This window comes from Ambystoma mexicanum, chromosome 6p, assembly GCF_040938575.1.
Source record: "Ambystoma mexicanum isolate Mex_15411 chromosome 6p, UKY_AmexF1_1, whole genome shotgun sequence".
NCBI lineage: Eukaryota > Metazoa > Chordata > Amphibia > Caudata > Ambystomatidae > Ambystoma > Ambystoma mexicanum.
Genome location: NC_090935.1, coordinates 436356643 through 436376471, shown reverse-complemented (window position 1 = coordinate 436376471; position 19829 = coordinate 436356643). Strand labels below are relative to the sequence as shown.

At 40.8% G+C, this 19829-nt stretch overlaps 1 protein-coding gene across 1 annotated transcript in view; it reads left to right on the top strand.

Annotated features, from left to right (window-relative positions):
- EMB (embigin) overlaps positions 1-19829 on the top strand; it is a 247742-nt gene that overhangs the window by 125123 nt on the left and 102790 nt on the right. The window contains exons 5-6 of the mRNA XM_069627247.1: positions 7697-7883; positions 18862-18950. Coding sequence (XP_069483348.1) covers positions 7697-7883; positions 18862-18950 — 276 coding nt within the window. The remainder of the gene's footprint in view (positions 1-7696; positions 7884-18861; positions 18951-19829) is intronic.

The following is a 19829-nucleotide window of genomic DNA, read 5'->3' as shown; positions in this document are numbered from 1 at the left end:
CATTCTTTCTTTTATGCACTGCTATTTCAGTAGTCAGTTCTTTTATTCATTTATTTATTGTGCATTTATTCAATTTCATTTGCAGTCATTTCCTGCAACTGTAAATTCCAGTCGTTGCCCCACTTGGTCATATAATCTTTTACTTTTTCAATGCTCTTTCTTGCTCCCCTAAGTCAATGCTTACTGTTAAAATAGCACGATTGCTATATTTACAGTTGTTTACTGCTAAATTACCAACAATAGGCAGCAGGTCGTGGCTTCCCAACAAAAAAATCAGTGGTAGCCTTACCGCATCCGTTGCTCCAAGTGAATTAGCAAGGGCAATCGCGTTTGATACGTCCATTAAACATAATCAACTCTGAATCGTGCATAAAGCCTGACCACAGCCTCCCTTGTCTGTTCTTGGTATTCTGAATAAGAGCACTCCTACCGTAGACATTTTCATTTGCAGTTATTTCCTCTTTATCAACACAGCAAGCATTTAAATCCCACCCAATAATACTAAATCACCATTATCCCCATTTGTCAAGTCAGCAGATAACACAGATATACTATCAAAAATCCCTTATGTGATATTGATATTGATATTTTATTTCTATCGCGCTCATGCGCAAGTGTTTCAGAGCGCGACAAGACAAGGGAAGGGGAACAGAGGAGAAACAAAAACAACGATCTTACTAGGCCCAGTGACATTGAGAACGCGCAAGTGCATGGTAGAGAGGGAGAAGTGCATGGAAGGGGGAACAAAAAGGAGAGTGTGGAGCAAGGAGGAAAAACACATAAACAATAATAAATACATTCATAAATAAAAAGACAACAGAGGGAGTGCAGCCAGCAAGTGGCAGGGGTTTAAGGCAGCAGGCTGGGTAGGTCTGATAAGTGTAGGAAGAACAAAAAAAAGGGGTGGGGGCTGTATGGGTACAGATACAGACCCCAGTGCAAGGGGTGGCCCGGAGGAAGTGCGTGCGGGTGGCAAGAGGAGCAGGTACCTGGGCCCGGAGGAAAGAGGGTGGCCAGGTGCATGGTGCCGAGGGAGAGTAGAATCAGCCGGGGAGAGGAGGGGCAAAGGCAGAAGCAAAGAGGAAGGTCTTGAGGTGCTTCCGGAACCGGAGATGGTTCTCCTCAAGTTTTAGAGTGGCAGGGAGGCTGTTCCAGAGGAAGGCCCCAGCCGAAGACAGAGATCTACCCCCAGGTGGGTCATACACATTTACAACGAAAAGTTTCCCTATCCTTTCCAGACAGTTAATCCTGATCTTAACAGCCAAAACATTTCCTTCACTTTTAGGCACACTGGCTGCTTTAATGTTATTTGCTGCACCGATCAGCAAGCCTCCAAAAGGTTGACCAGCCTCTCCCTTCATTGGCAGGATTTGGAAATCATGAAAACCATCAGCATAAAAGTAAGGAATACGCCAAGTCTCTTGTAGTAAAAAGATGTTGTCTGCCAACACAGTTTCGAGGGAACCCACTTTACTAAGAAAATGTCGGTGGCCTCGGGGGTTCCAAGAGGCAATTTTACGAATTCACGGTCTCCCTGAAGCCTTTATAGACAAAACACCCAAGAGCCAATTCCAATCATGATTTATTTCGTCATCCGTAATGTCTCTCATTACAGTTTTTCCCTCTGGTATTTTTAGTTATTTTCAAATTTTCCCTCCATGTAGAGGAGCACCAGGCACTTCAAGAGTCGCACCCAGATCGTACCCCAGTTTAAGAAAGTTTGCTTGATGCGATCTTATTATAGCTACTGTTTCTGCAGAGTGACAATGTATATGGGAAATATTGGCATTAGCAAGCTCAAGAGGTTCAACAAAACCGGAATCCCTTGAATCAAGAACACATGAAGGCGGGATAAGTTGTTATAGCTCTAGAAGGTCAGACCTATTCATTATTTTACTTACATTTTCAGGGAATATCCACCTTATTGGGCAAGATTTACAATTTATGTATTTATTTATTTTGCTATTTATATAGCGCACCTAACCAGTAGGTATCTGGGCACTTATCCATCTGAGGTTGCAATTTAACATGTCTTAGCCCAGTACCTGACTTGGATTGGACAAATATCAATCCCTAGAGCTGACCTAAACATAGATTGGTTAGGTCTAGAACATTTATCATCAGGTATCTCGCACCTGTCAGCCAGACCACTTGCTGATTGCTCCATCTCAGAGTCCTCTTCGAGATCAAGTTTGGATTCTGCAGCTTTGTCCTTTATCAGCCAGCTTGTTAAAGTTCCAACATTTTTAATCTGCCTTTTACTTCTTTGATTAGCTTTTTTCCTAGCCTTTTTGGAGAGTTTCTTGTTAATTGGGGTACATTTTGAATTTTATATCCCCTCGCAATCCCTACTGGCATTTTGTTGTTATCATTTTCTGCCTTTGTTATTTTTTTTCCATAACCCGATTTTGAAACCCCTGTAAAGAAGAACAATACAAATGTATGCTTAGTAGATGTTTAGATGTTTGTAAAAAGTCTAGAAAATATGAAATGCAGGTTTTGCAGACTAGGTAAAATGTTTCTCAGTCCCATTTATATTATATTCAAAGTATAAAATCATATTGAAGTAAATCCTAAACCTATAATTTTCGTGCTGCTCCTTTTTGGGCTTGTTGAAAGTTGATAGGTAGAGAACAGTAGCTGACACCTCTAAGGAGCCATTATGGCTGTGCCTTACCAAGACATCGGAGAATGAGGAGACGACTGGTGGGCGACTACCCATGAGGGTGTCTGTCTAAGATGGTTGTAGGAACCATGGTGAGAAGGATAGAGTGTCATAGGAAGCAGAAGCATGACTTCGAAAGGCAGTCAAGCATCAAAGTGTAAAAAGCAACCACCTGTAAAACTCCGAATTTTGCATGAGGGAGAAATAAATCGCACTGCATGCTGGAACCCAAAGCAAAGCTTCCCAACAGCGCAACAAAAAGTGAAGGTTGTTAGCCAGAGACAGCAACTGCTCTGCTTCCTAGAGACTGGCATGAAGATTCCGACTCATGCAACAGTAGCAAGCAAATGTTGCATCAGTGCAATATGATGAATCCTAAAACATGGAACAAAGGGTCCCAAGAGTGCGTGCAAGAAAAACTAGGAAACATTGTGAGAGACAAACTACATGTATCTTGGAACCTGGAGTGATATGATATGATATAGCATTTATAACGCGTCTATTCACAAGTGTTTCAAGGTGCGAAAAGGCAAGGGAGGGGGAACAGAGGGGAGACAGAGACAACGATCCTACTAGGCCAGGTGTCATTCAGATTGTGCAAGAGCATGGGTAGTGGGGGGGGACTGCAGTACATGGGGAAAAAGGATAAATAACAATGAGTAGAAAACGGCCCGTTTGGTGGCAAGTGCAAGGATAAGTGCAGGCATCAGGTGGTGGTGGGACTGTCAGGGATGCAGAAAACAGTTCCAAGTGCAGAGGTTGCCAGGAAGGCAGTGCAGAGGTTCGACTGGCGGGGGGAGAGTACCTGGGCCTGAGATCAGAGGGTGGCCAGGTAACCAGTGCAGAATCCGTTTCAGCCATGAAGCAAAGACAAAGGTTTTGAGGTGCTTCCGGAACCAGAGATGGTTCTCTTCAAGTTTCAGGGAGGCAGGGAAGCTGTTCCAGAGGGAGGCCCCAGCTGAAGAAAGAGATCTACCACCAACTCGTTGCTTGGAGAAGCGACTAACTCTGAGGGAGTTGGAGGCGGATGAGCGAAGAGCTCGAGAAGGTAGATATTTCAGCGGAGAGAGTTGAAGGTATTGAGGCCCCAGGCTCGAGAAGACCTTGTCGACAATGCAGAGGGTTTTGAACTTAATCCTCGCAGCCACTTTAAGTAACCAAAGTCATATTACACCTTAGAACCAAGATGGAAGGTTCATAAAAGAGCCTGTGAAAGTTTGGTTTTCCTTTCCCTTTCCCTTTGGCTACAGGGCACTATAAACTGATTTGGTCCATACTTGGTGCCATACATTAACACCATGAAAATAAAAAATAAATAAAATAAGGGTGCTCACATTAAGAAAATAATAATTTAAGAAAGATACTACGAGGCACTGCATTCTCTATCCTAGTGTGAAGGTTCACAATTGTGCAACAGTGATAAGAGAACATTATAAGAAAGAGCAAACTTTGTGCTGCATCCTAGAAACTGGAATGAAGGGTCCTCAGCATGACACAGATAACCATTAAGATCTCGCGAGAGAGAGAGCGAGAGAAAGAGAAAAGCACTGCAGATGCAAGTATCTGGAGGAAAGCTTCACAAGCAAACAACTGATGAAACATTTTTTGAAAGATAGCCCTGCTATTGACACTTGCAATACCATAAATTTTGAAAAGAAAAGAATAGACACAAACAAAAAATAAAGGTTTCCTAAATATAATTCAACTGTGTATGATTCCTATTGTGAATATAACACCGGTTACTATTTCTAAGGAGTGAAAACATTTAAATTATGGTATTGGGTTGAGGGCTACACCCACTCTTTTGTCAATGAAGTGCAATCTTACAATGACAGTGTTCATTTGTAATAGTTGTCGGATTTATGTAGTGGGAGGCTATTAGAAATATCTGGAGAAGACAAATATTCATTTAAATGCTCAGATTCATGATTAGGACCTACATCTATTTTATTTGAGCCAGCTGACAACTCTTGTGATGCGGATTAATTTCATTGTGTGGTACTTTAATGACTTCTATGGAATGTATTTAATTTTCAAATGATTTTTGGATGGAAAAATATCCCTGATCTCATACCCTCCAGCACAACAAACCCACCACAAAATCTGAGATAAGAAACATGCTGTTTTTAGTCTGAATATTCTGTTCTACTTAAAATAATATATCAAGAAATTAAAGAATAACGGCTTGTGTACAGAAAAGGAGACATAACCTGCCTGCTCTTGTCTCAATTATGTTTAAATTTCCAATTTGCACAATATAACTTATTTTACATAATGACACAAATATCTTTCTCTTGCTCTTTCTCTCTCTCTGTCTCTATCTCACTCTCTTTCTCTCTATATATAAATGACTTTTATAGACAAAAATGGGGTCTTCTAATCTACATAGATAATCAAAACGAAATACTTCATTCTCTTTTTAACTCGTATAACTCAGAAGAAACCGTTCATTAATATGGGAAAATAAATATATTGTGCACTTAGCAAATTGTATGAGCTTTGATGTCTTATATGTTTCTAATCTCTCTCACATTAAATTCTAATTAATATTAATTACAAATGACAAGTGGTATTGGAAGTATATTGTCATCTGAGCAATCCGTTTTACATCAGCGCCATGGACAGGCTTTTGAAATATAAATTAGCTTTTCCTTTTGAAATATATGATTTAGGAGAACAAAAATGCATTGACGTGTGTCACAAAAGCATGAGAATACAAACATCAAAATGGGAGAGAAATCAACAAATTGATTTCAGTTGGTATTCACAGGTCACTTCAGCAGAATCCTGCTATTTTGCACACTGTTATTTGGAACAATGATGTTTTTGTTTTTAAACTGAGATTATTTTCTTGGAAATAAAAGTGAGAAATGACCTCCTTTCTAAGTCCACCACTTGGAGTAGAAAACTCCATTCAGGATTTTTAAAAATATAAATTATGATTTTCACAGATCAAGAAGTTTACCAATCCCTGCAAATCCATCAGATAGGTTGTACACGAAATCGGAAACTCATACAGTTTGCTCCTGTGAAAGCCCTGGGAATGAATTAATAATTTATCACTGTCAGTGACAAATATGCCCTGCACAATTATAGATTCTAAAACAATGTATTTTGCATCTACCTTCACACTGTGTAATTTACTGGCCCAGACTTCCTTTTGTGACATAGCTTGTATACAGGGTTCCCCCAAAATACATTTATTAATTACATACTGGGATTTTATTAATTCTTGGGACATTTATCTAAATGCTTTGGGATTATTGTGCTCACTTTTGTTTGTCTTCTAAATGCACTGGACAGGTAAGAATAGTATTGGCTTGCGGCATCACTCCCAAATAGGCTCTTCCTTTTAGTCTGTCCACCTGCTCCACAATTCCTCTCAGGTAATCTGTTTATGTCTTATGACAGGCCTCTGCATCTAGCCCCGTTTTGGAAAAGATCTTCTTAAGGACATATTTCATCAGCTCCATCTAGGCGGATTCCCAAACCATGATTTTCCTGTCAAACAGACTATCTTCCTTTTCATCTTCCCAAAAACCCTTGTCTCTCGCTATGTGTTTAAGATTAATTGCCCAACAAGCTCCACCCAGGCAGCATCATTTGATACAACATTTTTGGAAAGGACAGAACCTTTGATAGGTCCCGTTCTCCTACTTATACAAACGTATACCAACTAGGATTATCCTCTTTGCTTCCATTAGCCAAATGCATTTTAACCTGTCATAAGAGGATGTATTAGTTGTGATTAAGCCTCCATTCAGGAATTATGATCACATTTGACTGAAATGTGTGTTTCCTTTATAATTCCCTGTGTGAACCTGTACTATTAATAAGACATATATATTCAGATTCACAAGAATATTCTGAATTTGAAGACACCTTTTATATTTTTGTGATTGCATAAATAGCATAGCTTTAAAATATGCAAATGTATGTTAATTCATACACTGTAATGATTCCTTTAAATGCCTGTTGTTCTACCTGTTCCTCTGAATTCAGATCTATTTTTAATGTTTTATTTTGTCAAAGGTTTCTAAAGCTATAGCCCAAAAATGTATTTCCCACTTGCTCTAACTACATTGTTTTTGTGTGGCTTTTAATGAAACAGACACATACTGCATCAGGTGAAGCCTTATTGCTTTGCCAGGTCAAAGGCCAGGCTTTGTGTAAAAATTGACCTATTTGAAGCTAGCAGTAATGACTCACCATTCATTAATCTGTTACTAGGTTGGCATTTCAGCTAAACTTAAAAAAATAGGGCCATGAAAGCCCTGATTTGTATTCATTTTGCTTACTTTTTCATATTTTGAACAGAGGCCTTTGTCCTGTGTAAACACAGATGTGTTCATTAGCCTTCTTTTTTATAAGCCTTACTTAATTTTTCAGTCACAGTACAACTTAGTTTAACTCAACAAGATAGCCTTTTTAATGCCTTGGTAACAGTGAATGCAATGGGGTCTGTGCATACCTGTTACCAAGAAAGCTGTTCTCTGCATAAACACAGAGTTTAGGTGAACCAAACATCACAGTTTAGTTTTCCAGTACATAAAAGCTACATCAAATATTCTGTCCCAGGTAACAGAAATGTGTGCTTTACCGTGCATGTATTTATAATAACACGTAAACACTAAATGGTATTGTTTATTAATATACTAAACCTCTCATGTGATTGCATGTAACATTCTGTACACCATTTCCCGATACAATATTAAAATACAGGTTGCTTAATTTATTATATTTCTCATGGACATGATTCCATAAATACAGAAGCTCCTTTGCATTAACTAATTTCATTTCTCAGTAAAACATTAGGTCTTGGTATTAACATGAATTACATGAGATTTCTTTGCAATATAATATTCTGAGCTGATGTTATTCAAAGTAAAGCATTACATTCAATAACATAATACTTGACAGTTGAAATAACTTAATGATGTAGCACTTCATTGTGTTTGAAAAGAAGAAATAGGATAATGTATATTGACAACTTATTGAAATAATATTTATTTGTGTTATTATTTTCAATAGAATTCTCTGCATCAGCGGATATAACAGTAGTCGTTGAACAGTCAACGAACATTGCCCTATCCTGTGAGCTATCCAGTGAGGAGAGCACCGTCCAGACACCTATCCAAGTCATGTGGATGTTTGATGATGAAAAGATCAATGGAACTGAATTTGCTCATAATAAAACACACTGGCACACTTGGTATACGTGAGTATTGCACAATATGTGTTTATGACTATTTAAATGAGTTTTAACTAAATGAATCAAGCACTATGTATGTATTTGAATACGCTCTTGATGAAGTGTGGCATAGAGGTTTATGTTTAATTCCTATGAAATAGTTCAATTACCGGAACATGCAGACATCAACAACAGAAGCAGAAACAAACGTTCAGTATTAACCGCTGACCCTCATTCAAAGGCTTTGTGCAAGTCAATTTGGAAGGCCCATTTGTCTGTCCTTCAGGAGCAAAAGTGTTCTTTTGTAACACATGGCCAGTTATCTCCCCAGTTAACTATTGTCCCCTAAAGATCTGCAGACACTATCACCCATAGTTTAACCATATGCAATGTGTGCTGCCTCAGAGTGATACCCACCCAAACTTCAAATTTCATAACAGTGACTAAAACCTTCTTTTGACTAATGTTAAATAGAAAATAAGTTATAGAATTCAGACCTGATTAACTTGACTGCCTATTTACAACAGTGTTGTTGTTTTCAAAACCAATATTCAAAATGTAACTTTCAATACATACCTTTTATTTCTTAATTTTTGTATGTAGGTCAGTTTTTAAATTTACATTGTTTAAACAAAGAACTTGATCCCCAAGCGAGATGCCAAATGATTGTGAAACAGATATGTCACTTGTGCATGTCTTAAATTACACATGTTATATGTAGGCACTATAAGCGCCCCTACACCTACATCTTCTCATAACTGATTTTGCTGCCTTGAATCTTGCCTCCAATTCCACATCAACGGATGCACGTTGCACACGTAATGCATCATTTATGCCTAGATGTTTGAGGTGACATGTATGTGTGCAGATACATGTGATAAATGCATTAGAAAAAGTTAATTATGTTAAGGATTTAAATTGCAACTTAGTTGAACTGGACCTGTTTTTACATGTACATATATTAGGTGTAATTTAAAAGTAAACGGTTTCTCTATTGGAAAGTGGAGCATTTTCCATTTGCTTTGTTTCATCTTTTGTGAGTTAAATAGCATGTTACATAAAAAAGGTTATCCCAGAAAGGAACTGTCTAGTTGAAAAATTATCTTGCCTTGAACGTACGTTGTTGTTTCCATGTCTGCTTCGGAAGACAGAATGCTCAGAATGCAGTCAACACCAGAAGTCATTCACTGCAGTCTAAACATTCTGATTGGCTGAGAGGAGGTCAATAACGAGTACATTTACAGTGCATTTACCATCTTCTACCTTTCCCCATACAATGCCTTGGGAACAACCATAAATGCAAATCTGGTAGCAGGTTTCATTTAAATAATGTATTCATTTGATAATGGCTACAATATAGCTTTTCCTAGGCATAAAAATCACACTCATGATTGTAAATTGTACCCCTAGATAAAAAAAGTATTGGAAGGTCGTTCATGTCTAGGGAGAGACCGAGTTCTCTGGAATGCTTGCCTGGATATTTGAGAAAGCCCATAATCCTCCTGCCTATACCAACAGAACAAGGGTGATCCAGGATGGTTTTACCACCTGGGAGGGAGATGAGGGGGCAGTACTGTGGGAAGCAAATATGATCTTGTGTTGTGGAATTGTGCAGTGCCATACCTTTAGAAGTTTGTTTCCCTGTTGATGATGTCACGGTCATCAACAGAGAAAATGGATTTCAGAAACATGGGCATGGCACCAAAGTGCGCTGCAAGGTAAGTTTATTTTTTCCAGTTGAACACCCTTAGCACCTGCATTTTGCTAAGGGAGTTTATTTAATATATATATATGTATATGACCTTGCAGTGTGGAGCTGACACATGCTGTACTTTCTGAAGTCCATTTCCCTGTTGATGATGTCACTGTCATAAACAGAGAACATTTATTTGAGGAACTAGGGCATTTTGCCAAAGTGTGTTGCAAGGTAAATATGTTTTTATTTCCAATAAAGCACCCTTAGCGCTTGCTTGGTGCTGAGGGTGTTCAATAAAATTAATGACCTTGTCGTGTCACACTCTGCCGTACTTGCCGAAGTCCATTTCTCTGTTGGTGATGTCATGGCCATCAACGGAGAAAATGGATTTCAGTAACTAGGGCATGGTGCCGAAGTGCAAGCTAAGTGTCTTTTTTATTTTTTAGATGAAAGACCCTTAGCACCTGTGTAGGAAACGTGTTTTAATGAGGATATAAACTGCAGCACCGGGCTGAGACAGCAAGTAACAGTACCGCTGCCTGCATTAAGGGACTCTTCTTTCATTTGGGCTTCTAACCTGGGTGGCGGGCAGTTACCATTAGGGTTAGCCTGTTGCCATGACACTTAATATTAAACCCACCTCACCTCAGTTTAGATCTTTTTTTGAACTTTAGTGGTGGTTCTGAAAATAACTGTTGTGGGGTCAAGGAGGGTATGAGAGGGGGAGGCAGTAGTTGTAGGAAAGATATATGGAAAGTAGACATTCTTTTTTTTGGACAGGTTTTATATTTGTTTGCTGTTTTTTTAAATTAAGAGTCAGGTAAAAACAGACCTGAACAATTGAGTAAAAAACCTCAAAAACAAAATAAAAACTACTGGCAATTTTGCCTATGCTCCACCCAGACATCCTCAATTGCCTCGGAAGTTGTTGCATTCAGTGCTATTGGCATATAGTACTTCCTGCAGGTGAAAATGCCACTTACTGGAGACCCGTGTTGGCATGGAGGGTCCAATTCTGGGGCGGCAGAGGCGACACTCCTATCATTGGTACCAGATGGAGCAATCTGATAGGCCCAGAGGATGACACAACTGATGATGGTGGTTCTGCTTCCTTTGCAGCCTGTGGCATTGCAAGACTGGAAGTGGGTTGCAGGGCATTGTAACCAAGGTGCATTGCCGGAAGTGGTACTGAATCAGGTTGTTGATGAACGCTGTGGTGCCCAAGCTTGTACAGATTCTGTGGAGATTCCTCTCCTTCGCAACTCACCACAAAATGTGCACTGTCCTTTCTTGACGTCAGACAGTGGAGTGTCTTCAGGCACATTGAAGTAATGCCAGCAAAGGGAAGGTGTGAAGCTCATGCAGCGGTACTTCCTGAGTGGAGCTGGCTACTCTACCCACTTAGCGTCTTCTGGGTCTTCAGGAACAATGACAAGGTTGTTCTTGCCATTGCTGGAGGGTGCCTCAGGACGTTGTGTTGTCATCTCCAGAAAATAAGCAGAAATAAAAATAAAAAAATAGAGGAAAAATGATCAAAAACCCTTAAAAAGGGAATAAAAAAATGAAATCAGACAGACAGGCAGAAAGCAAAGTACAACAAGGGAAAACACTAAGGGAAAGGATTTGGGTAGGAAATAGGTGCCAATTGAGCCAATTTGGTAGAAAGTGTTCACTGTGTCAACCAGCGCTAGAATTTCATACCATGCACATATCCTTATTCCAATTCGTTAGCAGATTTTCTGTACCTGTGAATCATGATTCGAAAAGAAACAAGTCTATTTTTATTCTTTTTATATTAAGGATTTTTTAATATGTTCAGTGCTACTTTGTTCACTAGATCAGGTGTGACAAATACTTTATTCTACGAATTGTATTACTGCTCACATTGCGGTTTCATTTGTGAAGGTAAGCAAAATATTGTGTTTTTTTTCTCTGTTTTTATTGAACTTTTTCGAAAACAGACTACAATTATCAAATGGTTTGTAGTGTTTACATTCTACCTTCACATCAAATAAAGTTTTTGTAAGATTAAGATGCAGTTTTAATGTTATTGAGGGTATACGTGGTTCTCGAACTGCATTGTTGCTCAGTGTACTCTTCCTTGTCTCAGCATCATCTAAATAATTTGTACCATTATAAGTTCTCAATTCATTTTGGGTGTCGATAGAAACAAGGTACACTTCGGAAACATTATTTTATATGGTTCTCGATTCACATGGTGTCTTCATATATTTCCTTGTTTGTTAATTCTCAATCTCAATACTCAAAAGACATAGATTTTGGTAATTAATCTAGATCTTAAATGAACACATCCCTCTTCCGCGTCTCAGTATTTTTGTAGATCTCGAACTGATTATTATTTTTGAAAGAAAGTTCATATTTATAGTTGGTCCTTGGAGTTCTGTGATTATAATGGGTGAGGTATATGTGTGTACCTACCAAGTCTTCCTGGTCACAGTCCGCCACTACCCACGCCTCGCTATTCCCCATCTCATTTCCCAACTACCTGACCTTAATCTTCCTGGCCACAGTTCCTAACCTCCCACCTCACTCTTCTTCATCACAGTCCCCAACTACACTTTAATGTTCCTCACGGCAGTCTCCCAATAACCCCATCTCATTCTTTATTGTCACAGTACACTATTACTAAACCATAATCTAGTACACACAAAAAAAGAAGAAATACTTGATAGACACAATGTTGTGTAGCTCAAGAATACATTTTGATAACAATTGATATAGGAGGTATAGCATAACAAAACACCCGAAATTCAGTGAAAATTTGTTTGTTGAAGTGTTGTTAAGGTGCCGATATAATACAACAAAACCCCTGACATTCGGCAACTGCTGAAGCTGCACCACCTTAACTATGATGCCCCCAATGCGCTGTAAATTACATCACTGATGATATTACTTCAGAAAGTGTCCTTTGTTATGTATGTTGTATTCTTTGTGGACAGATATAAAGTCATAATTGGAGCACTCAAATGTCTTCTTTGCATAGGGGACTGTTTTTGGAGCAGAGTGATAAAGGTACTAGATTATCTCATCATGGTGAATACTCAATCAATGCAGAGTAATTCTGATGTGTAAAGATTACAGTATTTTTAAGTGCAAACTCCAGCCAATCTGAATGCACCCTTATATGCAGAAAAACACTTTTTAATTGTTGCATCTCTTTCTTGCATGCGTGACCAGTGATGTCACAAGTGATATCATCAGTGATGACATTAGTGTGCTTTGGGGCCAAATAATGGGGGCATCGTAGTTAAGGTGGCACAGCTTCAGCACATTTTAGGGGTTATGTTGCATTAAATTGACACTTTAACGTCACTTCAACAAAGTTTTTTCACCCTTGTAACAATGACATTCCTTAATTGATCACATTACAGGCGGGGATGAAACACTGAGCCTAAAAACTTATCCTAGGAGTAGGATGAACAATTTAAAGATTCCGCCCTGTGTTGGAACCGAACACCCATTTGCAGGGCTCATAGTCCAATGCTCTAAAATTTGAGCTATACAGGTTCTACTGAACAGCACCCAAAATTATAGTTAGATCTGCATTCAACACATCTGCTGCTATCCCATTAACTTTTTTCTTTTCAAACATATATAGCCTATGATGACATAATGCATTTTGAAGTCAAGCACATTTCTGCAAGGAAAAGATAAAACAAAAACAGGCCTCCGTAATACAATCTGATCTGTTGCGCTGCCTGGAAGGGTGCTTGATTAACTGATACATTTCAGCTGCTGGTGTTGATAGAATAATATAGTAACCAGTGAGAATTTTCATTCACCAGGAAAGGCCATCCTGCCAGCACAGAACTACAATCTCTCTCTGTTGTTAGGAACTCCACTCCTAATGCATGCTGCACCGAAGAGAAGTTACACCAGCTTCCTCATGTTATCCAGATCAATCTGGGACTGGCTTCAAGAAACACAAGATCAATAATAGGGGAGAGAGGGTGGGACAGAGGGATGACTTCAAGTCTGTCTGCCTGCTAAACCATTTCCTTTTAGGCAGTAGCGAAAGCCCCAACCGAAATGGGGGGCAGGAGATAAGGTTTTCCAACAGCAATGGCAGCCCGTCCCCTGTGCCAGAATTTTGCCCACCCCCTATGTCATGGTCATTGCTCAAGCTGACATTGTTGAAACCAGGGACAGCACCCACACATGTTCCCACACCAAGAGACTGGAAAGCCCAGCAGAGCCCGCAATTGGCCCTGCTGGTTGCAAGCTTAAGATTAGGAAATGACTAGTCCCCATATACAGAATATTGTCATTATAAATGAGCCATATATAATAACACAATGACCACAGCCCTGATCTCCCCTACTCAATATAACCTCCATAATCCTTGGAGGGGCATGTGCAATCCATGCCTCATAATGTAGCACTTCTTGCTTGAGAAACAGCCAAACCATAGGCCTCGGTGATCCCAGCACTGTTGGCTTCTTTTGCGCAGATACCAGTTCATTGCACTTTACAGGCCCTGTGAGAGCCACCCACACCCACCCACAAGACTGGGCTCCCCTAGCACTGAGCCCTGCCAATACACCAGGGGTGGGTCATACTTACTAGGCCTGGGGCCGCCTTCCCCTCCTGAGGTTCAATTCCAGTTGGGACTGAGGGAGGATAACAAACAGCATTCTTAGAAACAGCACATCCAGCAGTCAGGTCAAAACTTGGGGAAAACAAAATACCACCACAGCCAGCCTCTCCAGGACAAACTGTCCCTAACTAGAGAAACCCCATCCACCATCATTGGAACCACTGGGGCTCAGTGCAGCCGAAATCTCCCAGTGGTGCCCCATACTCACCAGGCTTGAAGTCCAAGACCAGTGGGGACTGAGGTGGAAACAACAAAACAGCATTCATAGACTAACAAAGTCCTACTTTGAGAAAACAAGAGACCAGCCCAACTGGCCTCTCCAGAAGGACAGAAAGCAAACAGGTGGATTATGGAACATGTCAGGTAACTTATACCCCGGGCTTGGATGGGAGAGGGCTTTAAAACTATTTAGGAAAAGAGTTCTGTCCATAAGTCAGCTGAGTGATGGGAAAGAGGGACACAGAGGTAATATTGATACTACTGTGTTACCACCCCATGTAAAGGCTGTGGTTAATGCCAGGAATTATGATGCTACTGTTCTGCCCCCTTATGTGATTGCCATGAATAATTTGAATAATGCCAGTAATGATGATACTACTGTGTTACCACCCCATGTAAATGCCATGGTTAAAGTGAGCAATGATGAGGTTACGGTTGTTGCCATGACTAATGCCACTAATTTACATGTTATCACTATGTCTCTCTTGTTTTATGCAACTGCCAAAAACAGCCCTATATCCACCCCCCCCATGGCTCCTCCCACAGTGACCCCTACCAGCCTTGCTCAGAACCCCCACCTGGGCTGCGCTCTTATCAATGCCCGTTCCATTAACACCCATGCTTTGGATATTCATGACATCATCACTACACACAACCCAGACCTCCTCATGGTAACTGAAACATACACAAAGCCTCAGGACCTGAACTATCTCAGGTCCTACCTTCAGGCTACTCCATTACCAGACAGGACCGCCCCAACAACGGAGGGGACGTAGCTCTCATAGCTAAAGACTCCCTCTCCCTCACCCTCAGGAAGACCGACAAAGTCATCAACAACAACAGTGACTACCTCCTTGTTAAACTCAACATCTCCCACCACTGTACCATCTCCCTGCATCTTGACTACCGCCCTCCAGGACCCTTAGGTGACTTTCAGACAGCCATCACTCACCTCCTCTCAGACAATATGAACAAATCTACCAAAGCTATCATACTAGGAGACCTCAATCTGGGACTTAACGACGCCAAAGATTCCGCAGCCAAGTCACTTAACACTGCACTCGCGACCTTAGGGTTCAGCAACTCCATCACTGGCCCCACCTACATGCAAGGTCGTACTTTGGACTGGATAGCCCAACACAATTGTCCTCTCACTATCACTGGCAACGCACCCACTCCATGGTCTGACCACTATGTCATTCAATTCAACATCTCTACTGCAAAGATGAGTCACCACCCCGTGACACCTTTGCCTCAAGCACTCTCCAGAAGCTCTCGCCAGCTCACAAAGGAAAGGATACTACCCTACTTGCTAGTACAAGCCTTCAGGCCCCCTTTGTCTGCTGACCCAGAGATTCTTGCACAGTCATATGACAATGCTATCAAATCAAATGTAGACTCCATTGTCCCACTCAAGTCCCGTAAACCTAAACCCTCCAGCCACACCAACACATGGTTCACCACTGACCTCTTTGAACTCTGATCAAAGAAACGTGCTGCCCTATCCTTATGGCAAGCCACCCACTTGGATGCTTGGATGCTGCCAAGCTAAATTTCCAAAACCACTCTAAAGAGTACAAAAACGAAAGCAATCATCCGTGCCAAAGCCAACTCATTTCAAACCAGGATCTCTGAAGCCAAATCTAACACCAAAGAGATCTTTTCTATCTTTAGGGACCTAGAGACCCCAACCCCCCACAACCCAAAATCTCACCAAGGACAAGACCTGGTGCGACGGAATCCAAGGAACCATGCTTAACAAACTGAACACACTCCAAACAAAAATCCAAATGTCCCAACATACCCTGATGAACTATACTCTCCCCATCCCTCCACCATCCATGGCCACTACTACCTCATTTTCTTTCAAAGCAATTGAGGAACACGACATGATCCATAAAGCCATCCAATTGTAATGGGGATATCTGTCCTGTCGCAATCATCAAGGACGGTGCCAGCACCCTCGCCCCATTTCTAACAGCCTTTGTCAATGCATCATTTGCCACCGGAAAGATCTCCTCAGGCCTCAAGGAAGCCTGGTTCCACTCTCTTCTTGACCCCTCATCTCCTATCAACTATAGGCCTATAACCACTGTCCCTTTTCTGCTGAAAATACATAGCAGCCTACCTATAGGTGCAACAATTCATCGAGGAGAACAAACTCCTTGGGATGCGTCAATCGGGATTCCATCCGGGGCACGGTACTGAAACAGCCCTACTTGATCTTAAAAATCATATGGACGATGCTAGAGATTCAGGTAAACCTGCCCTACTCCTACTCCTTCATCCCTATGCAGCATTTGATCTCCTTCATCATAATGCGCTTTGCCACCACCTGACCTCAACAGCCAAGTTCTCGCCTAATGCCACCACCTGGAACACTTCTTTCCTACAATGAAGGATCATGCAAGTCTTCTCCGACTTAGCCTCTGCCTCACCCACGATCATTCTATGTGGCGTGTCACAAGGATCATGCATCTCGGCCACCCTCTACAATATTTTTACACAACCCCTCTTCCACATTCTTTATTCACTAGTAGGTATCTCTTATACCAATTAAGCAGACAATTCTCAAATCCTCCTCACTCTAACAGGCGACTACGACACTGACTCCAGAACCCTCAATGACATGTACATCACCATCCAGACATGGATGGTGGCAAATGGACTCTGCTTGAATTCTGACAACACTGAGCTTCTCCTAATAGAACCTACTGAAACACTTAAGAATCTCGACTCTCAATTTAGCCACTTAACCATTGAATCCATCAAAATCCCAGTCTCTGACACAGTGAAAACACTGGGAGTTTATCCATGACTAGGCAAGTCAATGCCATTACCTCTGCCGTGGCATATCACGCCAAACTCCTAAATGCAGCCAGACCTTTCCTCTCCAAGGATAACTGCATCACCATAGCAAGAGCTCTAACAGGGTCAAGGCTAGATTACTGTAATGCCCTCTTCTTGGGTACATCAGCTAAGAACATGGAAAAGCTGCAAATCATCCAAAACAGCGCAATTCGTACAGCTTTAGGCATTCCCAAAAGGGATCACATCACTGCCGCCAGGAAACAGGCACACTGGCTTCCAATCAAAGACTAAGTACTCTTCGAAGGGCTTGCCCTGACCCACAAATGTATCCCCCAAACGGCCGCCCTTTACCTCTCCCAAAGGATCCACCTTTCTGCCTCCAAAAGACCGACCAAAACGCCCTACTAAAACATGCTCACAGTGCCCAAAATCATAAGAGTCAGAGCAGGTGGCGCCCACTTTCCCTACCTAGCAGCCCTACGATGGAACTCCTTGCCTCCAACCCTACGAGCAGAATAATCACACATGGCATTCCACAAGGCGCCTAAGTCTCTTCGCCTAATTCACTGCCATCTACCACATCCTGACAAATCCGTAACCTCTGCCGGCAGGATATTTAACTTGTATATCGAGAATGTATAAATGTATATATCTAGAATGTATACATGTATATATCTAACCTGCACCTCCATGTTCCATGTAACTAGGTTCCTCACAAGTAACAGCGCCTCGATGCCCCAGGGTTGTTTGGGCGCTATACAAATGTAAAAATAAATTGATTTCACAACAGATACTTTTGAGACTCCTGTTCAATGACTTTATCACAAATAATCATTCAAACAGATAAAAACATAATCCATAATGTGACTGTGTGAGACATCTTACAAAATGTTTACACCTGTTAAAATATGAAACATTCCAAATGTGTTTGTAGTTTCTGATTAGATTGAGAACTAAGCGCATCTTCTTTCTGGTCGATGCTGCACAAGCTAAGGCTTGAGCAAAGGGCAACCGTGGTGCCATCTATCCCATGTAGCTGCCGGCTACAGCCTAGAAGAACATGAATGATACATAGAGGGGCACTCTTTCTGCAGGTGACACCAACGAAGATATATTTCTAAGAGTTAGTTTCATCCACCAAGTTGTACACATTTCATCGAGGCATTCTCTGGACATGTGTGACTTGATAATAATAAATGACATAATAAGCAATAAGGCTTATGACGTCGTATAATAATGCTTAGCCATGCTTTGACAGTAATTACAACTGGGCATATTTAGAACATTGTATTGAAATAAAGTCTTCTCCTGCTTGAGGTGCACGTTATTAGTTTCAGGTTAGAAACTCGAGCAGTTTTGCTCCTGATTTCCTCGAAAGTCTACTGGAATTAGCAATAAAAAACACACGTGTCAACTGGTGTCCTATTCCTGCTGCGAAGTGTTACAAGAAATGTAGCTCTTGTGTGAGAGTTAGGTGGAAGTATTATAAAATGTAATTCGGCAATCTGTTCCTCGTGGAGCTTTGCTGTAGCTTAATCTCCGTTATAATCTCTATATAATGCTTCCCACTGTTCTCTGCATTTCATCTGTTTGATCAAGTCACCTCTAGTAGTAAAGCAACTACTGATAAACACCTATATGTATCATTATTATTTGTTTAGGTTCAGTGTTCGAGACAGCAGTCAGATGGGTAATTACAGCTGCATATTCAAATCCGAATTGGAGGCAAAAGCAACATTCCATGTGAAAGGTAAGCAACACAGTTTAGAGGATTTAAAATATATGGTGTTCTTTAATTATGGTTTCCATCTGTATTGGAATTTAACACTTATTCGTAGAAGGTGTCATTATCGTTGTATAAAAGGACTATGCTGTTAAAGTACACCCAGTAACAGACTCCTCGTATTTAAAGTCGCCTATATACATTAATAAACTGGTTCTTTGCTTTATGAATGAGTTATCAATTCAAAATATTATGTGTAGTCGATTGGTTATGTCCATCCAGCATTTTATGTTTTTATGTCTTGCATGTACCGGTATTCAACTTTATAATTTAAACGGCAATCTATATCTGCAATAGTTGATAGTTCTAACAAAACTATCTTGCCATTGCACATAAGAAGCCAAGTGCCCCTAAATTGAAATGGTGCATATAAACATAATACAATCCGGAGTTAACAAAAAAAAACAAGGTCCATCTCTGGATCCTATAGAATCCTGGGCTATGAATCACATGCTTTTAAAAAGACATTTTCCTTCTTCTCCAAATGCCAGGCTTCCACACTTACCTTCTAGCTTGTGTTGTCTCTTATTCGTAAAATCCTTAGAGGCCATTTCTGAGTAGGGGTCAACATCATGGGCTCTTTGAAATCCTCCAAATGTAGACCTGCTTCCTTCGGGGTAAGCTCTCACTGACTTGTAGCCACATTCCCCAGTTAGGATAGTGCCCTTGAAAGGTCTAACTGGAGGAACATATTGGACAATCATCCTGTGATAAAGAATAGTGAAGACCCTCCCAACCAAACCACCTTCCCACACATTCCTGTAAAACTGGAAGACCAAAATAGCATCCTCCCATAAAATCTCACAGCTCTCTCAGAAAAAGATGTTGGTAGCAGAAATAACATCT